The sequence below is a fragment of the Aedes aegypti genome, chromosome 2, assembly GCF_002204515.2.
Source record: "Aedes aegypti strain LVP_AGWG chromosome 2, AaegL5.0 Primary Assembly, whole genome shotgun sequence".
NCBI lineage: Eukaryota > Metazoa > Arthropoda > Insecta > Diptera > Culicidae > Aedes > Aedes aegypti.
In genome coordinates this window covers 253,777,162-253,792,416 of record NC_035108.1, presented here as the reverse complement: position 1 = coordinate 253,792,416, position 15,255 = coordinate 253,777,162, and the positions used below count along the sequence as shown (strand labels likewise).

The 15,255-nt window shown below is 38.4% G+C and overlaps 1 protein-coding gene across 3 annotated transcripts in view; it reads left to right on the top strand.

The window, feature by feature from the left end:
- The window catches only part of LOC5577415 (protein cappuccino), a 47,178-nt gene that overhangs the window by 25,931 nt on the left and 5,992 nt on the right, over positions 1 to 15,255 (top strand). Inside the window, exons 1-3 of one of the 3 annotated variants that reach the window (XM_021844818.1) lie at positions 2,734 to 3,419; positions 3,554 to 3,720; positions 9,923 to 11,204. In XM_021844818.1, the coding sequence (XP_021700510.1) occupies positions 2,960 to 3,419; positions 3,554 to 3,720; positions 9,923 to 11,204 (1,909 nt within the window). In that variant the 5' untranslated portion in view covers positions 2,734 to 2,959. Of the gene's footprint in view, positions 1 to 2,733; positions 3,420 to 3,553; positions 3,721 to 9,922; positions 11,205 to 15,255 lie in introns of those variants that run through there. The other 2 variants (XM_021844817.1, XM_021844816.1) reach the window with 2 other exon arrangements.

Genomic DNA, 15,255 nt, shown 5'->3' with positions numbered 1-15,255 from the left:
GCCAAGCAAAGCCAATCACAGTCAGCGAAGCCAGTGAAACTCACGCCCATCGCTGTTGTAGGCAAGCCTTGAAAATAGCAAAACACCCGTTGCTAAGGGCAACCCAGAATTACTGTAGAAAAATGATCTATTTCCCGCTGCATTTCCCGCATTTAGAGCCTTCAATGACATTCATGATTTAGAAAATTCGTGCACCCAACATAGGCTACTTGATGAGATTCACGTTTTTGAACTACCGTGAAGGCCCCTAACTCTGCGCAGCTCCTAACTTTGCGCACTTTCACCAAAATCCACCAAAATCTGGTAAAATACTTACATTTTTGTTCAAAATTTATTTTTCATATATTGCTACAATAGTAATAAAAAAGCACACGAAGAATTTTCTTGACAAATTTACGTTTGTTACTTTAATAAAAAATAAAATAGCTTTAAAAATATTGAAAAACTTCCAAATTGACTGCCCGTTAGAAAAAATGCTAAGGGAGTACCTCATTACTTAAGTCATTTGAAGCAAATTAAAGAGAATATATTTTCGATTTTTAGTACGTAGGCTCTAGTTTATTTATCGAGCAATCATCACTGATAAAGTGCAACTTATTTTCTCGCCATTTTCTTATTCTTCTTAAGTGCGCATAGTAAGGAAACATTTTTCAACTATGTTCCTTACTATGCGCAGCAGTTATAAAACGTTATTTTCAACATACAATCAACCCTCCAGAGGTCGATATTGAAGGGAACCATCGACTTGTCGACACCATCGAAATATGGAATAGAAATGCTTTGGAAAATTGTTTGAGGGGACCATCATGGTAAAAGAAGATTAAAAAATGACCTCCATCATATTTAAAGGATTTCTACACTCCGTCCCCTCAATCCCCTGTCGCGATTTTTACAGTACCTAATGCATGCATTGTCACATTTTCATAGACTCCACCTTCCAGTGAACGATGGACGTAATTTTTAAATGCTCCCAACCATGCAATAAAATAATTTTGATTTTTTGTATAGTTTCATGAGTCAATATCGAGTAATGGGACATCGAGGTTTAATCGCATTTGCAACATAGAAATGCCAATAAAGTGCTGTTATTGATCTGCAATAGGAATCGTTCATTAATTACGTCACGCTTATACAGAGCGGCGATACTTTTCGATTGAGTGATGAACACTACATTAATAATGGATATACCCTTTAGCCTAAACTATTTTTCGTATTTAGTAGAAATGTTCGGGTTTCACATATAACAAACCAGCACCAGGTTCTTATTTATTTTCTTCAAACCCGGATCCGACCCGAATCGAGACAGTAATTTGATACCAAACCCGGACCCGAACCGAACCAAAGAAATTTTTTGTTTTATATTTGCTAGTGAAAATACATAAACTGAGTTTTCGTTTCGCGGGTTTTGCTGGGCAGTGTTTTGGAAAGCCCAAACAAGACGCTTCATTTTCGGGACGCCGGGAGTTTGGTTTTAGTTTCGCGGGTTTTACTGTGCAGTGTTTTGCAAAGCCCAAACAAGACGCTTCGTTTTCGGGACGCCGGGAGTTTGGTTTTTGTTTCGCGTGTTGTGCTGGGCAGTGTTTTGGGAAGCCCAAGCAAGACGGTTCGTTTGAGTGCGAAAAGATATTCGTGTTCAGTCGAGGATGGACTACCAACTGGTGAGCTCGTTTCATGCTTTTAACAACACATTTTTTCATGAAAGCGTTACTTTTTTTGTAATATTCAATCAAACTTTGTATGGTTCGTCACTACAAGTGTCGGCATTATGCCTGTTTTATACAATTCTAATAAACAAATAAAATTTTTGATATTACTAAAAATAGTTTTTGAATTGTTCGACATTATGAATGTCGACGTTTATTTTAAAACTTCTACCAAAGACTTTTCTTCTTGAGGCATAAATGTTCAATAATACTTTTATGTAATTTTCAAACAAACTATGTATGGTTCGTCACTACAAGTGTCGGCATTATTCCTGTTTCATATAATTTCAAATAAACGCATATATTTTTCTCTTTTCGCCATTAATAAAAACTTCTTTTGAATGGTTCGACATTATAGATGTTGACGTTTATTTTAAATCTTCTACCAAAAACTTTTTGAGACAAAACTAAAAACTAGCTTAAAGTATAAATCGTATTTTTCCTCCTTATCCATGGATCGTCACTGTTTTCAATTAATTACAGCTGTTTGAAATTAGAAAAGCCTTAAGTGCGCAGAGTATGGGGCCTTCACGGTACTGTACTGGGAGAGCCACGTGATTTTCGCGAAAATTCAAGCCTACTACTATTACCATTCCCTGCACTGATCAGGACCTTATACGAAATCTAAGGGAATTTACGTATTCTCGGCAGTTCGACACACGAAGACATGGTTTCTGTCTATTTACATTTGTACGCTTGCGACAGAATCGGAACCTGTTTTGAAACATTTCTACAATGCTCCATATACAAACTACAAAAAAAAAATTCCATATATAAAGAAGTCAGATTTGAAAATTAGAGTCATTCGTTCAGTTCAGATGAATTTCAGCAGTGACTACATAAATCAATCTCGATAAATGGATGGAACTATCCATTAAAGCTACGAGATCATTGCATCAATAATATGATCAATTATGAGTTATTTTGAGTCAAACACTATTCAAAGCATGCAAACCACTCCAATTTATTTATTAGCAATGTATGTATACATCATCAAGCATTCGGCAAAACAATCTTCAGCTCAATATCCCCGCGACTACGCTCACACCTTCTTCCAGTCCGAACATCAATTAACACCCACTTATCGCGATTTTTTTGAAACGTACACACGAGGACAGCCGCCCAGCAATAGCCATGCGTTTGGTTCCATTTGTCACTGCTTCACTTTGCCAGTCATTTCGCGAAACTACCCCGAAGAACATCATCCAGTGGCTCGCGGTTGTCTCCGTTTTGCCAATTAATTTTACACCCAACAAATGGCCATGGAAATTGCCGCGGTGCAATCCAAAATTTTCAGCGAGCCACTTTTCGCGCACAAACTGTTTTGGCATGCCGTCAAATTCAACACAACCGAACATGAAGACGCCAATCGCAGAGAAAGGTTTCGGCAATTGCTGAGGCATCATCGAAACCGGAAAAAATCATCTGATGCCACCAGAGCACATCAATTGGAGTGGAAAAAATCCTCCCCGATCAGCTGCGAAACCTTCAATACCTTGATTCAATTTGCGGTCTATCGACGAAAGCTTGCTCTTGGTCAGCACCGCCAGGGCACGTGTTGGGTGTATCTGATCTACAAAACGCGTGAAGTGATCATAGTTTTCGATGACCAGCGTCCATGCTACAAATGGCATCGGCGAAAGTGTGGAATCAACAACGGCTCTTATCAGTTGTTGTTCGTTGAAGATAAGGACTCGGTGTCGTCACTGGATATGAGTATGTTTCTACGAGTGCCATCAATATCTGCTTCGAACAGATAAAACTCCCTTCCGGGCAATCCTACAATGCCGTTGACATTGAACTTACAGGTAAATATAAATGGGATTTTTTTTCTCCTACATCTTTCCCAGGTCAAATGTTGATGAATTGGCTAGCATCGACGCTTCAGACTTCGAACGTAACGGTCAACGAGCAGGAGTTGACCGTAGTGATGCTGCAGTACTGCACAAATCTGATGGTTGCAGGAGTGATCAAGCAAATACCGGACAAACTGGCGCCGATTCAGGAGACCTTTCGGGTAAGTCGAAAATTAAATCATTTTACACTCCAGTGCAAAAGTTTGGGTTCACCCAAAAAAAAACATACAAAAATGTTTTTCCCATTCTATCTGAATTATAGAGCTGGTAGTGAGTCACTTTTTAGTGACTTGGTAATTTTTTTCGACCTAGTCACTAAAAAGTCACTATTTGCAACAAAAAGTCACTAAAGTCTCTTTTTTCAGAAAAATGGTCACTAAAGTCACTATTTTCGTGATCTGACGATAAAGAAACTAAAAGCTGGATAAACTTTTCAAAGTCATACAGCAAGAAACACATGTTCTACAGACAAGCACAGTGTGATTTGGAAATCAAAGTGTCAAGAAAGATTCCAACGGAAAATGTGAAACATTCTTTGGTAAATTTTGAAGAAGTTAATAGCAAATGATGCCAAAATGGTTTGACAAAACTTAGAAAACAATTTTGGGCCAAAATCTGGCTAGATATTCGAATAAATTTTGACGAAATCTAGGACTAATATCTGATAGACCTGATTAGTGAAATGCTAGTGAACTTTCTGCAGTAATCCTCGACGTACAGGAATCAACTGTGATGGAGGTGATGTATGGGCTTTCGGCTTTCAGGGTCTATACTGCCGTGAATCGCAAGTCAGTCCCATATGTAAAAAGTAGACGTTGAGAAAATGGGCTGTGATGTTTTCAAACTCGATTTCCATACGAATATTCAAAAATTTTCAGAGGATTAGAATATGTTCCAATCCTTATGAAACTTTCACAACTTGCTTTTCACTACAATATCTCTCCGAGAAAAATATAAAAATCTTCAAAACAAGTTACATTGTTGTGTTCCATGGTGCGAAAGTCTGTAGTGGGACTGATATGCGGTTACTTTTCATTGTGGGACAATTTGACTTGCTGTTTTTTTCCTATTTTTTTCGAACAAATCATATTATTTCATTAGGGTAGTTGAAAGAGCATTGAAAGAGATGTTGAAAACTAAACTCAACTCTATTGTGACGAAAATGCAGATGGGACTGACTTGCGATTCACGGCAGTATACAGATTATAAAGGTGTAAACCGGAAATCCGTTTATGATCTGTATAGACTGAAAGCTGAAAACCAATCAAAAGATAATCTTCGACTAAAGTAGGAATCATAAACCTATCTTCTAAAAGAACCTCAACGTAACTCCTTCGGAAGGTAAGCCAGAAGTTCCAAATTAGTCAATCTTAGGTTCGAAGAACAGGTAAAACATTGCCTGTTAAGTGCCATTGCACACTGGTCCAGGAAGCTAATTTAGGCGGACATGAGGTTTTCGTCTCGATGTATTGATATTAGAGCCACAGTTGCTTCTGAGAATATGTTCAGAACTTTCAGTACTACAAAGTGTTCGCATCAAACAATTGTTTGCGATGATCGCAAGAGTAACGTATACGCCAACGAATCGTAAGTTGGTATGTTCAGCAAAGTTGTAACAAATGATCATAGGAAAAACTTTGCCGAACAAACTTTTTCTCGGTTTCACTTAAGATCCGAGATAATTAGGTATTTTAATAACAAATCGTTTTTTATTCCTAAGTGTTTTATGTTTTAGTTTTATTGGCCTACGAAGTTTGTATAATTATCATTTGCTACAATTTTGCTAAACATACCATAGTTGTATTTCTTATGGTTTTCATGTTATTTGTGTTTTTCATCTTAAAATTTACTACAAGGCATACAGTATCTCAATTATCAATTTGCTCAGAGGTACTCGAAAGACTGCAACATCATTAGGTGAAAATATGTATTTTTGAGGTGCTCATAGTAGAGATACAAGGCATACAAAATAGTAAATTGTAAGATGAAAAACTCAAATAACATAAAAACCATACGAAATACAACTATGGTATGTTGAGTAAAGTTGTAGCAAATTATAAGAAAAAAAAACTTTGTAGAACATAGTAGGTCAATAAAACTAAAATATAAAACACTTAGGAACAAAAATAAAATAAAACTAAAATATAAAACACTTAGGAACAAAAAACGGTTTTTATTCAAGAATACTTAATTATCTCGGCTCTTAAGCAAAACTGAGAAAAAGTTTGATCGGCAAAGTTGTTTCTATGATCATTTGCTACAACTTTGCTTAAAAAACCAACTAACGATTCGGTTAAATAAAAAAAAAGTTGGCATATACGTCACTCTTGCGATTACCGTAAAAGAAAGTTTGATGCGTACACTTTGTAATACTAAAAGTTCTGAACATCTTCTCAGAAGCAACTATGGCTCTAAAATCATCGAGACGAAAACCTCATGTCCGCCTAAACTAGCTTCCTGGACCAGTGTGCATTGAGTGCTGTAATTGTTATAAACAATCGCGATTTATTGAAACGTTCAGTTGAAATGTAAATATTTTAAGTGCGCATGGCTTCATTTTTTATTAACTAATGCACAATACTCAACTAATTTAGTTTACATCGAGTTCGTCAAAAATCAATGGCGTTCTAGAGTTAATTTTGCGGGGGAAAGGAAAGGTTTAATTACTCAGAAGTTCTGTCAAAGGTGTATTATGAGATTATTATTTTATTTGCTTTTGTTTGTTTTGTTTTGTTTGTGGTATTTTTCCTCGGATTATTGCACAAATTTATCCAAACATGCTTCATGAGACTTGTTTTGTACCTTGAAGGCATTTGAAAAATCTTCAACGAATTTCAGCCAGTCTTATACTATATTATTATTATTATTATTATTATTATTATTATATAATATTCTTCATGAACAGTCGATAAAACTTGATTGTGGATTTGATAAACTACGAGTTGTTTGAAAATATGAGGTGTAAAATCTTCAATGCACCACCTTTTTGACCATTGGCAATCAAGTCTTATCTCTAATATCTGCAGCCCACTACATTCTAAATTTCATAAATCTGTAGATTGGTTAATGTACATGCAGAACGTGTTTTCATTATTTGTTCATCCTTTTTTGACAAATGCTCAAAGTTGTGAAGTCACTTTTTAGTCACTATTTGGACACTTTTTTAATCATTTTAGTCACTAAAGTCACTATTATTTTGCTGTCTGACTGCTACCATTCGATTGACAATGAGGTAATCTTACTTCGTAGGTATTTTGACATGAACATTTTGTGGATTTTACCAGATTCTTAGGTTTACTGAATTTTTACTTATAGTTGTGAAATTCTCCATTGTTACTTAAAGTTGCTAAAATCTCCATAGAACACAGTTAAAAAATGGCTAATTTTCTCAGCATTGGATCGATCAACATTACAAAGCAATGCGTCACCATAAGCTTATATTCTTCGAAAAGAACTTATAAAATGTTGACGGATTGATCTAAAACAATTTATTAGTAAACTAGTCATTCCAGTCATCGTATAAAATTTTTGATTCATCCCTTAGTAGAATGTATGCATGATAGTGTTGGTGGAAAAATTGCGATTGCTTCAACAATTCAGTAATTCGGTAAAAGTGAACAGATTTTATATTTTATATCTCTGAAATAGTTGTATATAATATGAAACATTCTTCAGTGAAAATGTGCCGCAGGGAAAGAGCTGATATGTTACACATTCGTTAGTTGGTGAAAAATCGATTTTTCTAACAAAATTCAAGATGGCGGCCAAATTCAAAATGGCCGCCAATTTTTTTCAATTTTCAATGAAAGCTATATCCTTTCTCTATACGATGCCACTAAGTTTGCTATGTGTTCCAAGCGAAACGTAAGACATATCCCGTGAAGAAATACCCAAGATTTATCAAAAAATGGGCTTTTTCGCAAACTGTTCAGCTAGCTGGCATACGAGGGGTCAACCAATTTGAGAAAACAGAAAGGGCCACCCTTAAGTTTTATTGAAAACTAGCGATCAGTGACATAAAATTGGAACTCTAACGATGGGTGCCGATGGCGGTCTGGTTTTAGCGAGAATTGCTCATATCTTAAATTGAATGAGAAAGATTATTGCATTTTTGGAGACAAACCAGCGGCCACAGGCTGAAAGTCTCGATAATAAAAATAATTAGATTATTGCATTTCGAAAGCGACTAAAATGGGGCAAAAGTTTGAGACAAGAATTTCTTTTCAAGATTTCTAGCTCGATTCAAAACATATGTTATAAATGTCATGGTGGTTCGAATGATATTCAAATGTAGGACTATCACTCCAAACATTATAGAAATCGATTGAGATTTGCAAAAGTTATGGCCATTTGTTGTTTTTAGACGTAAAATTGTACACAATTTTCGATCGTACTTTCATTGCATACATCATAAAAATAAAATCTCATTCGATATTTTATGTAAGGGCGTTTTTAGGCCTATCAAAAGGGTGCTTGGAGGTTTATTGTTTTTTTTATAAATGCTTGGAATCCAAAGTTCGAATCAACGGGGCAAAAGTTGGAACCAGGGCTGGGAATGGTAATGGTAGTAGGCTTGAATTTCGCGATAATCACGTGGCTCTACCCAGTACAGTAGTTCGAAAACGTGAATCTCATCAAGTAGCCTATGTTGGGTGAATGAATTTCCTAAATCGTTAGTGTCATTGAAGGCTCTAAATGCGGGAAATGCAGCGGGAAATAGAACATTTTTTCTACGGTAATTTTGGGTTGCCCTTAGCAACGGGTGTTTTGCAATTTTCAAGGCTTTTTCCCTACAGCAGCGATGGGCGTGAGTTTCCTTGGCTTCGCTGACTGTGATTGGCTTTGTTTGGCTACTGTAGAGTGAATTTCAGATTTTTTCCCAACGCTGGTTGGAACCACATATTATCTCGTGGCTTCCCACGATTGCCTAAAATCCAAATGTTACCTTAGATTCTAGCAAAATATGCTTGATTACGCGAAAAAGACACCAAAATTTTGTTGTTTTCACTTATAAGTTATAAGCAATAGCTTGACGAAAAACTGCTATTTTTCGGTATATTTTTTACCCTGTTTTAGGCAACTTTTTGATCGAAATTGATCAATTTTTGCATGTGTGACAAGTAGGGGAAGAGCACCAATTTTCTACCCAGCACTATTTTTCGACCCTTTCATACATTCTAGGCCTACTTTGCATAAAAATCCGAAAATTGGCATAGATTTCTTGTGGGTCGAAAATTAGTGCTTTTTCCATACGAAGGTACTCTATGCCTTGGTAAGTGAAGAAAAAAAAATCCTTAACGAAAAGGTTCTCGACCAGTAAAATTGGAACCCACGACCAACAGCTGCGCTTTTACCGCTACGACTGTCTGGGCCCATGAGGTTACTACCGCTGGTCCTAACAAGGGATCAATAGATATAAACACACCACTGAAAAGTACTGATTTATTGCTTCAGCAGAATGAAAGAAGCGCTAGAGAACGATGGGCAAATCTAAATCGAAGAATTTCATAATCTTACAATGCACAATTGCATTTCAATGAAGAAATTTCGAATTTAAGGTGAAACATCTCGGAATCCAAAGATGGCCGTCACAATGGCCGACTTGTGCCCCTACTCACGTTTTCAAAGGCACAAAACTGGAAAAATAATTGGCAAACATGTCTGATCTTCTTATTTTAAGCTTTCTGCTAGTGCACAAAGCCAAAATAAAAAGTTCACTGGAGATGGATGCTTTCTTCGCGAGATTTGTGCCTTTGAAGTTTCAGTGAAATCTTAGAAATTGATTCCAAACTGTTTCACCTTAAACCACGTTAGAAAACGAATTGGCTAACTAATGAAAAAGTTCTCTCCTCTTCTACTTCCTCGGAGAATACGAAAATTATTTTAAAGTGATTTATTTGCTTGCCACCTACAACCCAAGCAGGTCCACAGTAACAATGCCTGTTTACGTCCGTTTATCTCCTATGTGTGATCATTACTCGTTTTCCAATGAGTATATCTATTCTGTGGCATTAGGTGAATAATATTTAACAACCTACGCGTATAAGAGCACTGCAGGGTAATAAAGCCGCATCGTTATTGTCGGCATGGCAAGTAGCGTTGCACACATGATCGAACCGTCGTCCGTTTTGGCTTTCGTCATTCTTAGAGCGCAATGTGAAGGCAAAGCGCCTCGAAATTGACTGCTTTCGAGCTCGTTTCCATCTCGTTCGATCAAACTAATATATGTATATGCCTCCGTCCACCAGCAGTCATCGGACCATGAAAACCACAAATTCTTCGATTCCACCCAACTGAGATATGTGATGAAGTAATACGAACTAACTCGAACATCTCTATCTTCATTCATTTCTACCCCGACAGCCTAACTTAATGTACCAGTGGACTCACACAGAGGTACCATCGCCGGCACCATTGACTCCTGGCCGATTGGAACCCCACGTGGTTTGGCCACACATTGTGCCGTCCTCTGAAGCGATCACCAAATCGGCAGCGCATTCTACTACTGGTCCACCGGAAGATACCGAAAGTGAAGAAGGCAAAATGACCATCACAAGCACACCGAAGGCGTTCAAACCCAAGGCCGATTCGAATCTTGAAGATCTGAAGAATAAAGTGAACAAATGTGAAAACTTAAGTGACGTCAGAAGACTTATCCAAACATTGCTAAGCGAAACGAATGGCACTGCAAATCAAGTGGAAATCATAGAAGCGAAAAATCGAACGTGTATACTTAGTGACCTACTCAATGAATCTGAAGTGACAGTTTATCCAATCGATGCACGAAATCAAGATGCAAAACAGATGGTGACACCTCCACAAGCACCGCCACTCGTTAGTTCTGCAGTGGAAGCTGAAACACCACGTATTAATGGAAACTTATCGACTGAATGTGATCCCAATATGATTAACGCAAGCTTGTCTAACAGTATTGATAAACGTAGTGATTGTTCCGCGCAAAATATTAACACAAGTGATAGTAATCTGACTAACGGCACCGTGTTCAATAACAATCTTAACGAAGCTCCATCTACCATTTATGTCTGCCGACACTGCTGCAAACGAACAGTGGCTACAAATGAGCAAAGTTCCTGCACCAGCAACAATGACCATCCAGAATCGATAGTTCTCGAAACTCCTAAGAAACTAGTAACGCAAGAAACTCAAACCGATCCCGAGAAACTCAACGATAATGTACCTGTTCCGGCTGCAGCTCCTCCCCCATTGCCCCCACCCCTTCCTCCTCCTCATCCCCCTCCACCACCACCCATGTTTAAAACAGCGGTTGCACCACCTGGACCACCCCCACTACCGCCACCTCCTCCTCCTCCTCCACCCCCACCACCAATATCATCAGTTTCAATTCCACCGAGCACTTCCGGTGGTCCACCAGCACCACCCTTGCCACCACCACCACCACCGCCAACGGCTCCTCTGGCCGTAGGATCCGGTCCACCGGCACCTCCTCCCCCCATGATGGCCATGGTCGCTCCGGTTACAACAGCTGCTACCCTGGGACCAGGTAAATTACCGTCAAGCGCTTCTCAGGGTGCTGCCCATTCCGGCCACGTGGCCACCAACGCAGGCCCTCCACCACCATTACCATTACCAATACCGACGCCCGGAGGATGGTATCAGGCAAATAGTAAGCGTTTTCGATCAATCCACACAGGACATTTTGTATAGCTTTAGTATTTTGCGTAGCCTCTCTCAGTTGTCTAATATTTTCTTTTGCTGGGAAGAATGGAACATTCCTTTGTGTGCAGTATTTTCAACGGGAAAAATCCGCACTGGATGATATACCTAGAGGCAGACGAAAAATAGTTAAGATTATGTGCTTTTTAACAGATTTTACCGCTTCTTCCGATTTATGTAGTAATCATCAACGCACGCTACATTGTTTAGAGTTCATTTTTCACAAGGAAGAAATCTACAACCTTACGAAATATGGGGATGCCGCACTGCCTGCAACCTCACCAAAACGACTAAGCCTATGACGGCATTTCGGTGTACAGAAGATACATACACTCCTTTTCTTATCCGTCTAAGCTCCGGAACAGACCTTTCATTTTCGATCAACTGGTGCTCAGAAACAAATAATTTAAATCGATTGCGGTTTTCACTAGGATCTATGGGAGGAATTTATATTCTTGCAAGTGGGGTTTTTAAACCGGAAGTTCAGGTCCGGACACGTTTTTACAATTAAAAAAAAGTGTTAACTTTTCGTCCAGATGGCTCGGCAAAAACCGGATTCTGAGTTTACTACCGGTGAACATGAATAAAATATAAAAAGAGGTGCACGGTTTTGAGCAAAATAACTGGTTTTGAAAAATCCTAAAACGATGATGATTATTTTCCTCTTAAGTAACATTTTAGTTTCACACCAAATCAAGGCGTCGATAAGCGCGTGGTGTCCAGTCACCACACAGTTATGGATCAACTAAGGGTCATTTTTCAGAATAAAATATGATTTAAGGTAAAACCAAACTTCAAATTTTGAAGAGCACGGATCTGGAGAACCAAACACCCGTTTAATCTGAAAACTTAATCGATTGGTCACTAGCTGGTTGAACCAATCGATTAGGTTTTCAGCTCAATCAATATCATATTATGGATCAGAACACAATATAAGCAATTTATCTGCGAGGTAAACGAATGGTGTGTTAGTGTAAGCATACGTTTTGGCGTTTCTTTCGGAATCATCTTATCCTTGATTCATAGCTGTGGCATGGGTTTTAATGCCCCACAGTTATGAATCAACGCTTCTAGGAATATGGTTGACATGTTATTTCCTACGGACGGAAAAAAATGCTTAAGGTTATTATTATTGATTGCGTATATGTATGGTTAACATACGGAAAATGTGTCCTGCGTATTAGCAACCTTTTTTGATGAGATATTCTCAGTTCAATCCGAATCTGATCCATAACTGTGGGGTGACTGTATGCATGGGCCTATCGATCGCAAGATTCTTAGTTCGATTCCGGGTTTACGCGATTTTTTTTTCAAATTTTGGTTTTATAAGGAAAATTTATGAATTTAAACCCGATTTCTTGTGACGAATTTTAATAAGGGTTTTCAATAGTCCATTTGCCTGAGTGTTGGAATTCAACATACTGTTAAAGTATCTTGAGAGCCTCTAAATTCATTTTATCAAAATCTACTACATGCTCAAAAGTATTTTTAATCTTAATAACAGAGAAATGAAATCTTTGGATTTTTTTAGAATAGATGCTATAGATCAGTAGCGTGGGAATACCTGAGAAGAACAGTCAATTGGTTGTCCTACCCACAGTGTGGGTCTACTGAATAGCTGAACCAAACGATTAATGTACACTCCTGTGCAAAAGTTTAGGTTCGTTCAATAAAAACATTCAAAAGTGTTTTGTACATATCTATGGGATTACACGCCCTATTGAAACTCACTACACTGCCGTGAATCGCAAGTCAGTCCCATCTGTAAAAAGTAGGCATTGAGAAAATGGGCTGTGAAGTTTTCAAAGTCGTTTTCTATAGGAATACCTATTCAAAAAATTCCAGAGGATTAGACATGTTGTTCAAATCATTATGAAACTCGATGAACTCGATATCAAGGTAGAGATAGAGAACCATAGTAAAAGTTGATTTTCATGGCTATCTCGATGGTCCTTTAGAACGCAGTTGCACTGCTTTTGTGTTCTATAACTCGATACCTCCCTAACTCGATGGGCCCTTCAATATTGAGTAAGGGAGAGATGACTGTATATCTTTCCGAGAAAAATAAAAAGATGTTCAAAAGACAGTTCTTTTTGTATTTGTATTTGTATTTAAAATAATCCATCTGACAAATTAGTCTTAATGAATAAAAACTTGAACATAACATACACTTAACACAGATTACTGAACTACAGATCGTATTCTATTAGCAAAATGCCTCGTCGGTTCATCGAACTCGAAAAACTCTTCGACAGCTGAGAATGCTCGGATGCACGCTGAGATGGGTTCGTTGTATCCAAATACGGTGCGATGGAAACTTGATTGGAGCAGTGTTGTACTCCGGAGAATTCGGTTAGGAACACGAAATTCTAGCAAACTAAGCAGTTCTGGAGCATCGACTTCGCCATTTAGCAACTTTGCTATAAGCAACGATTGCTGTACCTTTCTTCGTCGATCCAATGTTTCTAGTCCCAGGAGTCGGCATCTATCCGGATACGGTGGCAGGTTATCGGGGTCCCTCCATGGCAAGTTTCTTAGTGCCAAACGAATGAACCTCTTTTGAATCCGTTCAATTCTTAGACTCCAGGTGAGTTGGTGCGGATGCCAAACGACGGATGCATTTTCCAAGATAGGGCGTACCAGGGAACAATACAATGATTTCCAGCAGTGCGGGTCTGAAAAATCCTTGGCAACCTTGGAAATAAAGCCTAGCTGACGCGTTGCTTTTGAGATGATTGCAGAACGATGCAGCTCAAACGACATTTTCTCATCAAGCTGAACCCCTAAGTCAGTCACATGGTCAACTCTGTTGAGAATGATCCCATCAATTTCGTAGTGAAAAACAATTGGATGCATCTTGCGGTGAAAAGTGATCACCTGACATTTCTCTAACGCAGCTTTTAAGTCGGTATAAATTACGTCAACTTGTGCCTTTTCTTCCATGCTCTTCATGCATTTTGACGTAAAAGTCAACAAGTTTGTAGTAACCGATCGGCTAGGCATGAATCCGTGTTGCTCAACGGAGATGTAGCATTTTGTTGTTTCGAAGATAATTCCACACATTATTATTTCGAACAATTTCGAAACAGCTGACAGGCTTGTAATACCCCGATAGTTTTGTAACATCATGGCGATCACCGCGTTTGAAAACGGGTGTTATGAACGATTGTTTCCAGATGCGTGGGAATTTTGCTGCTGATTGAAAATATCGCACAATGGTTGTACCAATGCAGAAATACAACGACAAATAATAATTGCCGGTAGTCCATCAGGACCAGGAACATACGACCGTTTTAGCTTTTTCGCGGCCAATAAGACCATATCGGGATTTATGGTAAATGCACTAAGATCAACAACATCTGCAGGGACATCTCGAGTTGCGTCAGATACTTCCTGTATTGATGCGGTGTTTGCAGCAAATATAGCTTCAAAGTGCCTGGCGAATAATTGGCTTGATTCTACGGCAGTCCTAGCACATTGCTCGTTCATAAAGACGTTCGTTGGAATTGCAGAACTTTTTCGTTTGGAGTTGACGAAGCGCCAAAAACCACGAGGATTCCTTCTCAAATCTCTTTGTACACGCAATATGTACAACTTGTAAAGAGAGGCATTTTTAAAACGGTATGCATTGCTGGCTCGTTGAAATTTTCGTTTATTGCTTGGCGTGCGTTGACGACGTAGTTTACGTTGGCAAGCATTACGCACGGCAAGTGTTACACGATGCGAAAATGTGTAGTGGGACTGATATGCGGTTACTTTTCATTATGGGACAATTTGACTTGCTGTTTTTTTCCTAATTTTTCCGAACAAATAATATAAGTGCAGCTGAAATAGCATTGGAAGATATGTTTAAAACTGAACTCAGCTCAATTTTGACGAAAATGCAGATGGGACTAACTTGCGATTCACGGCAGTACAGCTTAAATTAAAGGTAATGACAATGAGTTCTCCGTACTACACAAAGAAAAAACTAATATGACATATGTCGTAAGCAAAAAAAT